Source organism: Antechinus flavipes, chromosome 5 (assembly GCF_016432865.1).
Source record: "Antechinus flavipes isolate AdamAnt ecotype Samford, QLD, Australia chromosome 5, AdamAnt_v2, whole genome shotgun sequence".
Classification (NCBI taxonomy): Eukaryota; Metazoa; Chordata; class Mammalia; order Dasyuromorphia; family Dasyuridae; genus Antechinus; species Antechinus flavipes.
In genome coordinates, this window is record NC_067402.1 from 63143112 (window position 1) to 63158603 (window position 15492).

General features: G+C 37.3%; 1 protein-coding gene across 1 annotated transcript; it reads right to left on the reverse strand.

The window, feature by feature from the left end:
• Nucleotides 1–555: 555 nt before the first annotated feature.
• On the reverse strand, nucleotides 556–4796 carry LOC127539042 (serine/threonine-protein kinase greatwall-like). The gene has a single exon (XM_051963001.1). It carries the CDS (start codon nucleotides 1968–1970, stop codon nucleotides 1716–1718), a length of 255 nt encoding a protein of 84 aa, XP_051818961.1. The 5' UTR covers nucleotides 1971–4796; the 3' UTR covers nucleotides 556–1715.
• Nucleotides 4797–15492: the final 10696 nt, after the last annotated feature.

Consider the following 15492-nt stretch of genomic DNA (forward strand, 5'->3'; position numbering starts at 1 on the left):
CAGCAAACTCACAGTTCCCTGATATATAGTGGGAATGAGAGATAATATGATGATCAGTTCAAATGGGGGAAGAAGAGTGGTCAGGGTGAGTGTCATTAAACATACATAAATTTTAAGTTACCTCTAGCAAATAGTTTTTAGCTGAAAAGATAAAAGCCCAGTAACATAGTAAACATAGAAGCAACACTTCTTAATGAGTATTTATTGCATATAAATTTGTCTTGCCTTTCAATAACCTATTTTCACAACTATCAAATACATTCACTATTTATATTCAGAAATAATCTTCAAACTAATGATCAAATCTTTTGTTTCTATAAAAAGTAAAAGGTCAAAAAAGAAGACTGCAGGATGTACAGCCCAATGCCAATCAGGGCAATTAATATTAATGATTATAAGAGAAATATGGAAAGTATGTCTTTTGATTACTGATGAGCATTTCCTTTACTTCTTGTCTTCATCTTCTCAAGAATAATGGTACAACTCAATTATGTGAAGTCAGTCAAATTGCTATAACTGTTTCTGAGGAAATGACATTCTAAAACAAATGGGCAAATATCAATCTGAAACAGATGACATAAAAGTATGTCTTTTAAAACATTGTAGCAATTATTAACACTATGATTCAAGCTGGAATAGCCTTTTTGCTGAAACTTGTAATTTAACCTTTTGCCAAAGTAACTTTGCACAGCTGGATCCTCAGTCTGAATTTGAAATGCAGATTCCCTAGGAGGATCCACTTATAAAAATCATTAACTACTCACTCATTGACCTCCTTGCACCATCTAACATTTCTGCCTGGTGAAACTTTGGCTCTCTATTAGGAGGGCCAATTGTCTTTCTGCGTATATATACCCAATGCTTAGTGTAGTCTTTGGTACATAGTAGGAGTTTAATAAATATTTCCTGACTAAATGCAGTGTACTGCCTCGATACTACATTTACATGCTTAGATACTTTTGAAGCCCACCTGAAGTACCATCCCCCGGGCTAAGCTCTTCCTATTTTTCTTCTTCAAACGATCTTGTATTTACTGATCTGCATATAGATGCCATCTCCAGGAAGGTGCAGGGTCCTTGGAAGCAGATGCTGTTTTTGTTTTGTCTGTGCGTTCCCAATGCTGGCCCAGCCGGTTGCACAAAGCAGACACCTAGGAGCTGGCCGAATGGTTCTGGGACCCCAACGACCCGGGCATTCCGTTGGTAAAGCACAGAACAAGCCAGCCTGGCGGTCACGGTGTCACCAGTCCTCCAGGGGTCGCTCTAGCACGCTGGGGCACTTTCCCCGCCTTTGCCTGGCCTTACTAACACACGAATGGAATACACACGCTGTCCGTCAGTAGTCCCCTGTTCTCCCTCTGGGATGGACACCCTCTGGGACGGACACCTGCGATCTGGCCACACCTGTTCCGCTGCTCTGCTCCGGCCCTGCTAGGCAGCATCACCACGGCCAAGAGGTATAAAGGCTTTGACGGTTTTCAAAGCGCTTCACAAACATGATCCCCTTTCAACCTTGGAGCAACCTTAGGAAGTCGGTGCTGGCACTAACCTCATTATACACAAGAGGCAGTTAAGTGACTCCCTTCGTTTCACAGAAGAGGAAACCATCTCTTCGGGGTCCAGGGCAGCGAAAAGTCAAGAGCTGGATTCACCCTAATTGCAGGATGCGAGCCGGCTGCTCTCCCCCCTCCCAGGAGCCCTGTAGCGGGCCGCCCATCACCCCGCCCGTCTCACCTTCACGGCGTACAGCTTGCCGCCTTTCCGCGCCAGATACACTTTGCCGAAGGCCCCGCGGCTGATGGGCTTCATGATGGCGAACTCCTCAATGGAGGGGGGCCTCGGCACCGGTATCTGCTTCACCGGCGCTTCCGAGATATCACCGCCGTCGCCTGCGGATGAGTCTCTCCCAGCCCAGGCACTCGACGTCTCTCCGGCCTCCGACTCCGCCATGCGGCCGCTAGTCAACTCCATGGCGAGCCTCGCCCCTGCCAGCCCACAGCCCACGATGCCCTTTCCGAAGCTGCCACTCCCGCCCCCAAGTTTCAAAACAAAGCCCCGCCCCGCCGTCCGCTGACGTATAGGGCGTGTTAACGTCACCGCGCTGCATCGCTATGAGCGCCGGAGTCCGCTCTGTGACGTTTGACACCGCCCACGCCCTGAAGGCTGGCATCGACTCCGACTCCTGCAGCTCCAGTTCCCCTTCCACTTTCCCGGATAGACTTCTATGGCCTTTGTTGTGTGTTTTTGTAAATGCCTTTTACTTTTTAAAATAGTCATTTCATAAGTCGTCAGCATTTTTCGTTGTACCAGACCGCCTCTAGTAAAACCGTTTGGGTCACTTGGGGGGGGGGAGGGGGTTCGGCGCCTGTGAGAGGAGGGAAATTAAGTCATCAACGTAATTGGTGTTAAATGGTTAAAGAGGACGGAAATCGAAAACTCATTGGGTGTCGCTGACTTAGGCGACTGGGTGCTCCGTGGGTAGAGCATCGGACCTGGAGGCAGGAAGACACGCTCTGGCTGTGTGACTCTGGATAAGTCATTTAGTTCGCTTTAACCCTTTGCTGAGGGACCCTCGAACGGGTGGGATAGAACAAGAATGAAGTAGGTCGGTGGAATTGGGATGCTTGATGGGGGAGCGGAAGGACTCGGTGGGGAAATGCAACCAGAGAAGAGATTCCCCCCAACTTCCCAAGTGCTCTTCTATTCTTGGATCTACCCTAGTAAAGGGAAATCCTTTATCTCCCATTGCTCGTCATCCCTATTTCAGCATCAAATATGAAGTATTTAAATGAATCCAGATCTACCACTTTTTAACTTTCACCGATTTTCCTATTCTCTGGACCATACAAAACAGACTCCTTTTGCACATGACGGTCCTTCGACTATTTGAATGTATCTTGTCAATACAACAGAGACTTAGTACGAGTTTGTTGAGTTGAAAGATGAGGGAAAAAAGAAGTGGAAATGGCCTGGCACAGATGGGAACGCTCCCAACTAGAGAACGACCAGAAAAAGTGGTTGGGTAGTGGAAGTAAGCAGGGAAAGCCCAGGATTAAGCAAACAAGGAAGGAGTGATGCAGGAGTGGCAGTGGTTAACTGTTCAAATTCCATAAAAAGGCCAAGGATGATGAAGATTTAAAAAAAAAGAAAAAATCTCATTGGCAATCAAGAGGTGTCACTGAGAAACAGCCTATAACTTTAATAATCTAGTGTTTGACAAACCCAAAGACCCCAGTTTCTGGGATAAGAATGCATTATTTGACAAAAATTACTGGGAAAATTGGAAATTAGTATGGCAGAAACTAGGCATTGACCCACACGTAACACCATACACCAAGATAAGGTCAAAATGGGTTCATGACCTAGGCATAAAGAATGAGATTATACATTATTGATCAGAGAAATGCAAATTAAGACAACTCTGAGATACTACAACACACCTGTCAGATTGGCTAAGATGACAGGAAAAAATAATGATGAATGTTGGAGGGGATGCAGGAAAACTGGGACACTAATGCATTGTTGGTGGAGTTGTGAACGAATCCAACCATTCTGGAGAGCAATCTGGAATTATGCCCAAAAAATTATCAAATTGTGCATACCCTTTGATCCAGCAGTGTTTCTATTGGGCTTATATCCCAAAGAAATACTAAAGAAGGGAAAGGGACCTGTATGTGCCAAAATGTTTGTAGCAGCCCTGTTTGTAGTGGCTAGAAACTGGAAAATGAATGGATGCCCATCAATTGGAGAATGGCTGGGTAAATTGTGGTATATGAATGTTATGGAATATTATTGTTCTGTAAGAAATGACCAACAGGATGAATACAGAGAGGACTGGCGAGACTTACATGAACTGATGCTAAGTGAAATGAGCAGAACCAGGAGATCATTATACACTTCGACAACGATATTGTATGAGGACATATTTTGATGGAAGTGGATTTCTTTGACAAAGAGACCTGAGTTTCAATTGATAAATGACGGACAAAAGCAGCTACACCCAAAGAAAGAACACTGGGAAACGAATGTGAACTATCTGCATTTTTGTTTTTCTTCCCGGGTTATTTATACCTTCTGAATCCAATTCTCCCTAAGCAACAAGAGAACTGTTCGGTTCTGCAAACATATATTGTATCTAGGATATACTGCAACATATCCAACACATAAAGGACTGCTTGCCCTCTAGGAGAGGGGGTGGAGGGAGGGAGGGGAAAAAAAAAATCGGAACAGAAATGAGTGTCAATATAAAGTAATTATTAAATAAAAAATTAAAAAAAAAAAAGAATGAGATTATAAATAAATTGGAAGAGCATAGGATAGTTTACCTCTCAGACCTGTGGAAGAGGGAGGAATTTATGAGTAAAGAAGAACTAGAGATCACTATTGACCACAAAATAGAAAATTTTGATTATATCAAATTGAAAAGTTTTTGTACAAACAAAACAAATGCAGACAAGATTAGAAGGGAAACAATAAACTGGGAAAACATTTTTACAATCAAAGGTTCTGATAAAGGCCTCATTTCCAAAATATATAGAGAATTGACTCTATAAGAAATCAAACCATTCTCCACTTGATAAATGGTCAAAGGATATGAACAGACAATTCTCAGATGAAGAAATTAAAACTATTTATAGACATACGAAAATATGCTCCAAATCATTATTAATCAGAGAAATTCAAATTAAGACAACTCTGAGATATTCTCCCTGTGCAGCGGGAGAACTGTTCGGTTCTGCAAATATGTATTATATCTAGGATATACTGCAACATATTTAACATATATAGGACTGCTTGCCATCTGGGAGAGGGGGTGGAGGGAGGGAGGGGAAAAAACGAAACATAAGTGATTGCAAGGGATAATGTCGTGAAAATTATCCTGGCATGGATTCTGTCAATACAAAGTTATTACTAAATAAAATAAAAAATTAAAAAAAAAAAAAAGACAACTCTGAGATACCACTACACACCTGTCAGATTGACTAGAGTGACAGGGAAAGATAATGTGGAATGTTGGAGGGGATATGGGAAAACAGGGACACTGATACATTGTTGGTGGAATTGTGAACACATCCAAGCATTCTGGAGAGTAATCTGGAACTATGCTCAAAAAGTTATCAAACTGTGCATACCTTTTGATCCAGCAGTGTTTCTACTGGGCTTATACCCCAAAGAGATACTAAAGAAAGGAAAGGGACCTGTATGTGCCAAAATGTTTGTGGCAGCCCTGTTTGTAGTGGCTAGAAACTGGAAAATGAATGGATGCCCATCAATTGGAGAATGGTTGAATAAATTGTGGTATATGAACGTTATGGAATATTATTGTTCTGTAAGGAATGACCAGCAGGATGAATACAGAGAGGACTGGGGAGACACATGAACTGATGCTAAGTGAAATGAGCAGAACCAGGAGATCATTACATACTTCAACAATGATACTGTTTGAGGATGTATTCTAATGGAAGTGGATCTCTTCGATAAAGAGAGCTAATTCATTGTCAATTGATCAAAGATGGACAGAAGCAACTACACCCAAAGAAAGAACACTGGGAAATGAATATAAACTGCTTGCATTTTTTGTTTTTCTTCCCGGGTTATTTATATCTTCTGAATTCAATTCTCCCTGTGCAACAAGAAAACTGTTCGGTTCTGCACACATATATTGTAGCTAGGATATACTGTAATCTATTCAACATGTGAAGGATTGCTTGCCATCTGGGAGAGGTGGTAGAGGGAGGGAGGGGAAAAATTGGAACAGAAGTGAATGCAAGGGATAATGCTGTAAAAAATTACCCTGGTATGGGTTCTATCAATAAAAAGTTATTTAAAAAAAAGAGGTATCACTGAGGAAATACTTTAATTAGTATAATAATAAGATAATATTTTAAATTTAATCATTAAGATAAGGATTAAAGCACAGCTTAAACAAGATTTTTTTCAGGGGGGAGAGGGGGGAGGGTACCGTTTAAGAGTGATACCACAATTGCAGTCATAGTAGAAGACTTGGGCCTATTCAGAGTTGAGCATGGATCCCAGTGGAGTCTGAGAATGGTGCAGCAGTGAGGGGGTGTGGCTCAGGCCAAGGTCAAGAATCAGGATCCAGGCTTAAGCCAGCCAAAGAATGTGGTTCATGAATCATTATTAACAGAAAATAGCCTATCCCCTTCTTCCCCCTAAGTCATGGGTACCACTCCCTTATTAACGTTCTCTGCTTAAAAAAGTATTTTTTATATCTTGATTTCCCAACCTGCCCTAGCCATGGCTCTGGGTTGAAGACTGAGTATTGGAAATTGAAAGTAAAAAAACTATTGAATTAATTAATAAAACTAAGAGTTGGTTCTATGAAAAAACCAACAAAATAGACAAACCCTTAGTAAATCTGATTAAAAAAAGGAAAGAGGAAAATCAAATTGTTAGTCTTAAAAATGAAAAGGGAGAACTCGCCACTAACGAAGAGGAAATTAGAGCAATAATTAGGAGTTACTTTGCTCAACTTTATGCCAATAAATTTGACAACTTAAATGAAATAGAAAAATACCTCCAAAAATATAGCTTGCCCAAACTAACAGAGGAAGAAGTAAATATCCTAAACAGTCCCATCTCAGAAAAAGAAATAGAACAAACTATCAATCAACTCCCTAAGAAAAAAAAAATCCCCAGAGATTGAGTATTGGTAAGGAAGTTGATTTGAAAGAGATGGAGTAAACAAGATTATAATTTCTATAAGAGATGACTTAACAGAACCAGGAGATCATTATATACTTCAACAACAATACTGTATGAGGATATATTCTGATGGAAGTGGATTTCTTCCACAAAGAGAAGATCTAACTCAGTTCCAGTTGATCAATGAAGGACAGAAGCAGTTACACTCAAAGAACACTGGGGAAATGAGTGTAAACTGTTTGCATTTTTGTTTTTCTTCCCAGGTTATTTTTACCTTCTGAATCCAATTCTTCTTGTGCAACAATAGAACTGTTCGGTTCTGTACACATATATCTAGGATATATTATAACATGTTTAAGACTGCTTGCCATCTAGGGGAGGGGATGGAGGAAGGGAAGGGAAAAGTCGGATCAGAAGTGAGTGCAAGGGATAATGTTGTAAAAAAAATTACTGAGGCATATGTTCTGTCAATAAAAAGTTACAATTAAAAAAAAAGAGGTGACTTAAGGTGATGAAAATGAGATTTTGAGCTCAATCTGCCTCTTGGAAGTACGTATTTGTTCAAGTCAGTTAACCATTGAGCCTCAATTTCCTTTTTTATAAAATGAGTATTAAAGTTTAACTATACTTCCATATTTCACAGTGTGGTGAAAAAAACGTGCTTCATAACTTATATGTGTTATATGCATGTATATGTTAATATATAGTTATACACACATGGACTATTTATGTATATGTGTAAATATACATCTAAATTTGAAAGGTCATATTTTATTGGAGGAATTATTTCTCTCTAAGGGTCAGCTTAGCTAAATTCAGAGGGTTTGTCCATAAGGTAAATGAACTTTTTTTTGGTACCAACTTATCAATCATCTATTGATGCTTGAAGGGATTGTTTATGTTTAAAGTGAACATCTTGTAATGAATATATGGATCTTTGAAGTGTTTGAGATTGTTAAATAAAATACATGATGGATAGTATTGCTACTGTAAAAAGGCTTTGACTCCAGTAAAGACCTAGAATTTTAAAAAACTGGAAGAGGAATCAGTTATTCATCCTGGAATATGGGTTTTCTAGCAATCTTCAACATGACAAAAGACCTGATTGAATAAATAGCTTATTTTCAAGGGTTGATTCTTAGGGAAGTTCTCAATAGACATTATTTCAGAAATAAATAATATATGGTTTCTTCATTTTTAAAATGAAAATGTTGGGATGGTTCACTAAGATTCATTCATGGAATCTGTTGAATTCCACCATCCACTACTCAAACCAGGATCTCATTTCCCCTTATTGACCTGAGACTGAAGCAAGCTGATGAAACATCTCTTTTGAAATAATCCCTTCTCTCCTCAAGTGTCCTACATTTATATTTTCTCTTTTTTACTGTATTGAGAAAATTGAACTCCCTTTTCTTCCCTTCTCTCAATCTTTCTCTTAATCTTTACCATCATATCCCATTCTCTCCTTTTCTTCAGTCTCTTCTTCCAAGTCTTGAATCACTTATTGCCTGTTGGACATTTTACACTGGATGTCACAGATACATCTCCAGATCAACCTATCTAAAAGTGAACTCAGAATTGCCTTCAAATCTGCCCCTCTTCTACACTTTTCTGTTTTTGCTGAAGTCATCACCATTACTACTCTACCTTTCACATTCACAACTTTGACATTATTGCTGACTCCTTCTCCCTCAACATATTTTTTGAGAATATATTAAATCTTGTCATTTCTATATCCTCTGGAATCTCACTAATATTCCCTTAATGATATCAGCCTTAGTTTAGGTCTTTATCATTTGTCATCAATATTATTTCAGTAGACCTTTAACTGATGAACTCTGCCTCTATTTCTACTTTAATGCATCTTCCACACTATGGCAAAACTGATTTTCCATGTGCACAGATCTAATGTGGTAGATTCCTATAACTTCTTTGTTTAGTTTTTAAATCCCATCCCAACGTGGGCCCAATCTTTCTTTCCAGAGTCTCATCTGACCTTAGTCCCTCTCCAACATTCTGTGATCTAGAAATATTCATCTTACTATTCTTCGCACAATCTCCATTTTAAATCTCTTGGCTTTTGTACATGTATCCCCATGTAAGTGGAATACATTTCTTCCTCACTGTAATATTCTCTCTAAAATGTAATGTCTCTGTTGAGGTTTTCTTGGGGTTTCTGGAGGCAGCCTTCATTTCAGTTCAGTAATCACCACAAATGCATCAGGTGTTAAAGTCCAAATCCTTTATTGTCTCTTTAAAGTCCTACCTCCTTTTCTTGGGGCTCGGCTGGTTTTCTGGAGGCCTTCTGGAGCCTTGGTTTTAGTGGAGAAGTGAAGGAGAGGCTGCCACCAATGTGGTGTGAGATGGGAGGAATCTGTAAGTCCAAGGGCTTGTGCTCCAGCCTTCAGCCTCCAGCCTTCTGTCTGCTTCTCTCTGAATCTCTCTGAATTCCAAGGGTTTGTACTTCAGCCTCCAGCCGCAACAAAGGTGGAGATGGAATGAATCTGTCTCAGCCTCCGAGAGCTTCTAGTGCGCTTGTCTCTTCTGGCCCTGAGAGCTTCTCCCTTATATGCTCCATACCGAGTATACACCAATCATTATATCACTATGAAACCATTATTTGTTATAGAATTAAATCAACGCTAAACTAGATTTAATCATTGTCTCCTCAATTCCACTAAGTACCTTGTTTCAAGTTCTGGCCCACAACATCTCCTTGTAGGATTAAATCAAAACTGAATCATGCTAAATTAGATAACTATTTCTCTATCAATTCCACTGACTTAGTACCTTGTAAGAATCCTTTGTTTCAAGTTCAGAGTTCTGGCCCATAACACTTCACTTCTGCCTAACAGAAGTTCTTTTTCTTTAAAATGTAGTTCAAGTAATACCTGCTACATGAAACCTTTCCTAATCCCCAAAACTAGTGTCTTCCCTCTGACTTCTTTGGATTTTCTATATATTTAAATGAGTTCTTAATGTCTTTCCTTTTAAAATATAAGCTTTTGTGTAGGGATTATTTCATATTTCTTACCTATTATATAGCATGGTAACTGGTATGTAATAGTTAAGAAATACTTTTTGATTTTTTATTTTAGTTAGCATGAGAGGGTCATGCCTGATTGCAAAAGAAGAAATGACCTAGAGGGAAATAGAGATTTAGTGACCAAAATTTCCTACTATCAGCTTTTGACTAAGTATTATGAAAGGATATACCTGTGATGAAAGAAATAATATAAAAATATGTACCAAGAGTCAATCTCTATCATGAACTTAATAGAGTTGTCTGCAGCAGAGGTGTCAAACACAAAATCTCAAGGGAATGTTTCCCAAGGACATCCTGCAATGGTGCTGAATGCACAAACTAAATTAAAATGTAATTGGAAAAACAGTATTTAAAAAATAAAAATAGAGTAGAACAAAGATGTTAGGTAATTTTCTAAGTTAATATACAGCAGCAAGGATCTTTATGTGAAGTGTATGGTATACTTATTATTTGACATTACTGTTCCATACTCAGTGCCTCTACTCCATTATAACCCACTAAGTCCTGAGTTAGCATTTATCTCTACTCTCTAAAGGTCACCAATGACCCCTTACTTGCCACATCCAGTGGATTCTTTTCAATCTAGTTTATTCTTTTATCATCCTATAAACATTTAATAAGAGACTACTAAATTTAAGAAGTGTATTAGTTACTAGGGATTAAAGGACTTAAAAAATTAGTTCCCTCTTCAAAGGGTATAGCATCTAAATTTTTAAAGGAAAATTTAAATGAACTAGAGGAAATACAGTAAAACTATATTACTAGAGGACCTCAATTTTATCCTCTCATAACTAGATAATTATAACCAAAAAACCCCCAAAAACAAGAAGTTAAGGAGGCAAATAGAATTCTGGAAGTTAGATATGATAAATCTCTGGAGAAAACTGAATGAGAATATACCATTTTCTCAAAACACAATCATTAAAGAGAATGATAACAATGAGATGATGTGCCAAAATTTATGGGATATAGCCAAAGCAGTACTTAGGGAAAATGTTATATCTCTAATCAATATCAATATTATATCAATATCAATATATTAATAACATAAAGAGTAGATTAATGAATTGGGCATGCAGTTAAATTAGAAAAAGAACAAATTAACCATCTCCAATTAAATACCAAATTGGATATCCTAAAAATTAAGAGATTAATAAAATTGAAAATAAGGTGACCATTGAATTAATAAAACTACAGTCTAATTTATGGGGGGAAACAAAATAAAAGTGATAAGCCATTAGTTAATACATTTTAAAAAAGAAAAAAATCATAGTGTCAGTATTAAAAATGAAAAGGGTCAATTCACCATCAATAAAGAAGAAATTAAAACAATTATTAGACGCTATTTTACCCAATTATATGCCAAAAAATCTGACAATTTTGGAATGAATAAATAATTACAAAAGCATAAATTGCCCAGATTAACAGAACAGGAAATAAAATACTAAGACCAATCTTAGAAAAAAAGAAATGGAAACATCAATGAACTCCCTAAAAAAACAATCTCCAGGATCAGATTCTACCAGACAATACTAAGCAAATTCTATCAGACAATTAAAAGATCAATCCTAACTAGGTAAACTCTTAGGGAAAATAGTTAAAGGAGACCTAACAAATTCCTTTTATGACATAAATTTAGTGTTGATATTTAAGCCAGGAAAAGTTAAAACAAAAAGAAAACTATAGACTCTAAAGAGTATTGATGCATAAATTTTAAATAAAGACAAGAAGGTATCACAAGGATTACACACTATGACCAGAGGACATTTATGCCAGGAGTGCAGGACTGATTCAAAAAGGAAAACTTTCAGCATAAGTGACTATATTAATAACAAAGTCAACAAATCATATAATTGTTTAATAGATGCAGAAAAAAAAATCTTTAACAAAATACATCACCCAGTCCCATTAAAAACACCAGAGAACATTAAACTAAATGGACTTTACCTTAAAATTATAAGTAATACTTATGAAAAACCATCAGCAAGCATTATCTATAATGGGGATAAGCTAGAAGCCTTCCTAATAAAATCCAGCTTGAAGCAAGAATGCCTATTATTCAATATAATACTAGAACTGCTAATTTTAGAAATAAGAGGAAAAAAGTAATTGAAGGAATTAGAATAGGCAATGAGGAAACAAAACTATCATTTGACATGTTGGTATACTTAGAGAATTCTAGAGAAAAATAAACTAGTTGAAATAACTTTAGCAAAGTTGCAGGATATAAAATAAATATATTAAATTCTCAGCATTTCCATTTATTTCCAGCAAGTCCATCAACAAGAAATAGAAGAGAAATTCCATTAAAAATAATACATAAAATAAGGCAATATAAAATATTTGGGGGTCTACAAACCCAGGAACTATATGAACATAATTTCAAAATACTTTTTTTTTATTATAACTTTTTATTGACAGAGCCCATGCCTGGGTACTTTTTTTTACAAAATTATCCCTTGCACTCACTTCTAATCCCACTTTTCCCCTCCCTCCCTTCACCCCCTCCCCAGATGGCAAGAAGTCCTATACAAGTTAAATATTTCACGGTGTATCCTAGATACAATACATGTGTGCAGAACTGAACAGTTCTTTTGTTGCACAGGAAGAATTGGATTCAGAAGGTAAAAATAACCTGGGAAGAAAAACAAAAATGCAAGCAGTTTACATTCATTTCCCAGTGTTCTTTCTTTGGGTGTAGCTGCTTTCGTTCATTCTTGATCAATTGAAACTGAGTTAGATCTCTTTGTCAAAGAAATCCACTTCCATCAGAATACATCCTCATACATTATCATTGTTGAGGTATATAATGATCTCCTGGTTCTGCTCGTTTCACTTAGCATCAGTTCATCAAGTCTCGCCAATCCTCTCTGTATTCATCCTGCTGGTTATTTCTTACAGAACATTAATATTCTATAATATCCATATACCACAGTTTACTCACCCATTCTCCAATTGATGGGCATCCATTCATTTTCCAGTTTCTAGCCACTAGAAACAGGGCTGCCACAAACATTTTGGCACATACAGGTCCCTTTCCCTTCTTTAGTATTGCTTTGGGATATAAGCCCAGTAGTAACACTGCTGGATCAAAGGGTATGCACAGTTTGATAACTTTTTGAGCATAGTTCCAAATTGCTCTCCAGAATGGCTGGATGTATTCACAATTCCACCAACAATGTATCAGTGTCCCTGTTTTCCCACATCCCCTCCAACATTCCGCATTATCTTTCCCTGTTATTCTAGCCAATCTGATAAGTGTGTAGTGGTATCTCAGAGTTGACTTAAATTGCAGTCCTCTGCAATGACTTGGAGCATATTTTCATATGGCTAGAAATAGTTTTCAATTTCTTTGTCTGAGAATTGTCTGTTCATATCCTTTGACCATTTATCAATTGGAGAATGGCTTGATTCAAACTACTTTTAATACAAAAAAGTCAAATCTAAATAACTAGAAAATATTAATTGCTTATAGATAAAATAAGCCAACATAATAAAGATAAGAATTCTATCTAAATTAATTTACTTAATCAGTGCAATACTAATCAACCTACCATAAATTATAGAGCTAGAAAAAAATAACTAATTTTATCTGGAAGATCAAAAGGTTCAAGATCAAGAATATTAAGGGAATCAATAAAGAAAAATATGAAGAAAGATGGTCTAGCCATACCAGACCTCAAAGTATATAATAAAACAATTTAGTAGTAGCTAAGAAACCCAAGCGGTGAATATGTCAAACAGATTAGGTATACAAAACATTGTAGTAAATAAATATAGAGGTCTAGTGTTTGATAATCCCAAAGATCCAAGCTCATTATTTGACAAAAATTTCTGGGAAAACTGGAAAACAGTGACAGATTCTAGGTACAGACCAACATCTCACACCGTAGAGGGAAGATAAGGGAAAATGTAATGCTGGAGAAACTGAGCAAGACAGAGATTAGCGACCAATTTAATAGTTTATTAAATGGAGAGATATACTGGGACCAAATGAATCCATGATTGGTTCCAGGGCTGAATGAAACTATGGTCTCAAAGAATCCAGCACTAAGTATTGGGACAGCAAGATTTTTATAGGATAACAAGAATAATGACATAATGGGGGAGGTACCTGGATGGGGATAACCTAATGTGGGGAGGCACCTAGGATGACACAAAGGAGGGAGGTATTGGAGAGGTTACTGATATTCTACTGATGTCTAAAATGGATAGACCTTTATCTTGTCAAACATTAAGAAGGAATGATTATAACCTAAAGATATAAAACCTTTATCTCATCAAACATTATGAGGGAAAGATTATAACCTGAGGCAGAGTAAATAGGAAATAGGATAATGGGAGAAACTGGGTCAGGATATTAAAAGGGAACTGTGGCATAACAAAAACATTAAAAAGTGTTCCACAAAATTAATCAAAATATCAAAAAAACTCACATCATATATACTTCCACATTTTTGGACTCCAATTTTGGCAAAGGTATTGAGGGAGATATCTGGAGATATCTTTTCATATTTCTTTTCTGGGACTAATCTTGATTGTTATAATTATAAATTGTCTTGATTTTTTTTGTTACCATTGTTATTCCCACTTAGATTGTTGTAGTCATTTTGTATGTTTTTTTCCTGATTTTTTTGACTTTACATGATATCAGTTTGTCTTATTTGTGCTAAATCATGTGTAAATCATGTTTATTGTTTCTTATGGGATAGTAATCTATTGCATTAAAATCCCACAATCTGATTAGCCATTCCCCCATATCTGAGTATCTACTACATTTATACTCACTTGTTACTATAAAATATTGGTGTATGTGGAGATCTATCTTTGAACTCCTTGACTGATAGGCTTCGCAGTTTAATATCTAGATCAAAAGCTAAAAAATGTAGTCAGTCTCTTAGCATAATTTATAAAATGGTTGGTTCTGTCAAAACATAGGAGATACCCTATTTTTTCATAACTAAATCCTAACAAGCAGGTTGTGCCGCAAGTTTGGCATAACAACAATCCTTTGTGCTCATTCTCTGTATGATCTTACCCTCTGGAAAAATAGTTTTAACCAGAACCAGATGCTCTCTGAGCATTCTCATATTAATTAATAACTACTTTTATATTTTCCAAGGAGCTGAGGGTTAGAAGCAACTAGTGTGCTACAGCACAAAGTTATCAATTAAATCTCCTGGTACTCTGAACAATCCTCTTGTTTGTAACTGTTAAATGAACTAAACTAGGCATTGCATTCCTACTCCTGTCATACTAACTCTAGTTCATGAATCATGTGAATGATCATAGGGCTCAACAACCCATAAGACTTGAGACAATCACCTTAGGGAGTGTCAAGGACCATGCCTAATTGGGAAGGGGCAGGTCCTTCTCCAAAAGCCCCCACAGCTGTGAATCATAACACATTTGAAGGAATTGCAAATCAGCCTTTACTGATGCAGATGTTGCTTGTGAATTGGGAATGAAATAAATTGGGGGCAAGGAAGATGGGGTGGGGAGAGAAGAAGAGAGAGGTCAGAGGACTGCCTCTCAGTCTCCTTGTATCATCCTCTCACATCAAGGATCTATTCTGCTGGACAGAATTAGATCCCCAGCAGCCACTAGGAGGTTGTTTCTGTAACAAGGGACTGTTCCCATAGGATCCAAGAATGCCCATATTGTCCCCAAAATGCCCTTCCATAAGCTGCTGTTTACTTAAAGACCTAAAAATGACTGTATTGTGGTCTTGCCTTTGTGGTTTTCATCTTTTAAAGCCATAAACCGCAAGCTCTTCTT

What these genes read in the sequence shown, in the direction of transcription:
- LOC127539042 (XM_051963001.1), bottom strand. Translation starts at nt 1,970, where the DNA reads ATGGAGTTGACTAGCGGCCGCATGGCGGAGTCGGAGGCCGGAGAGACG.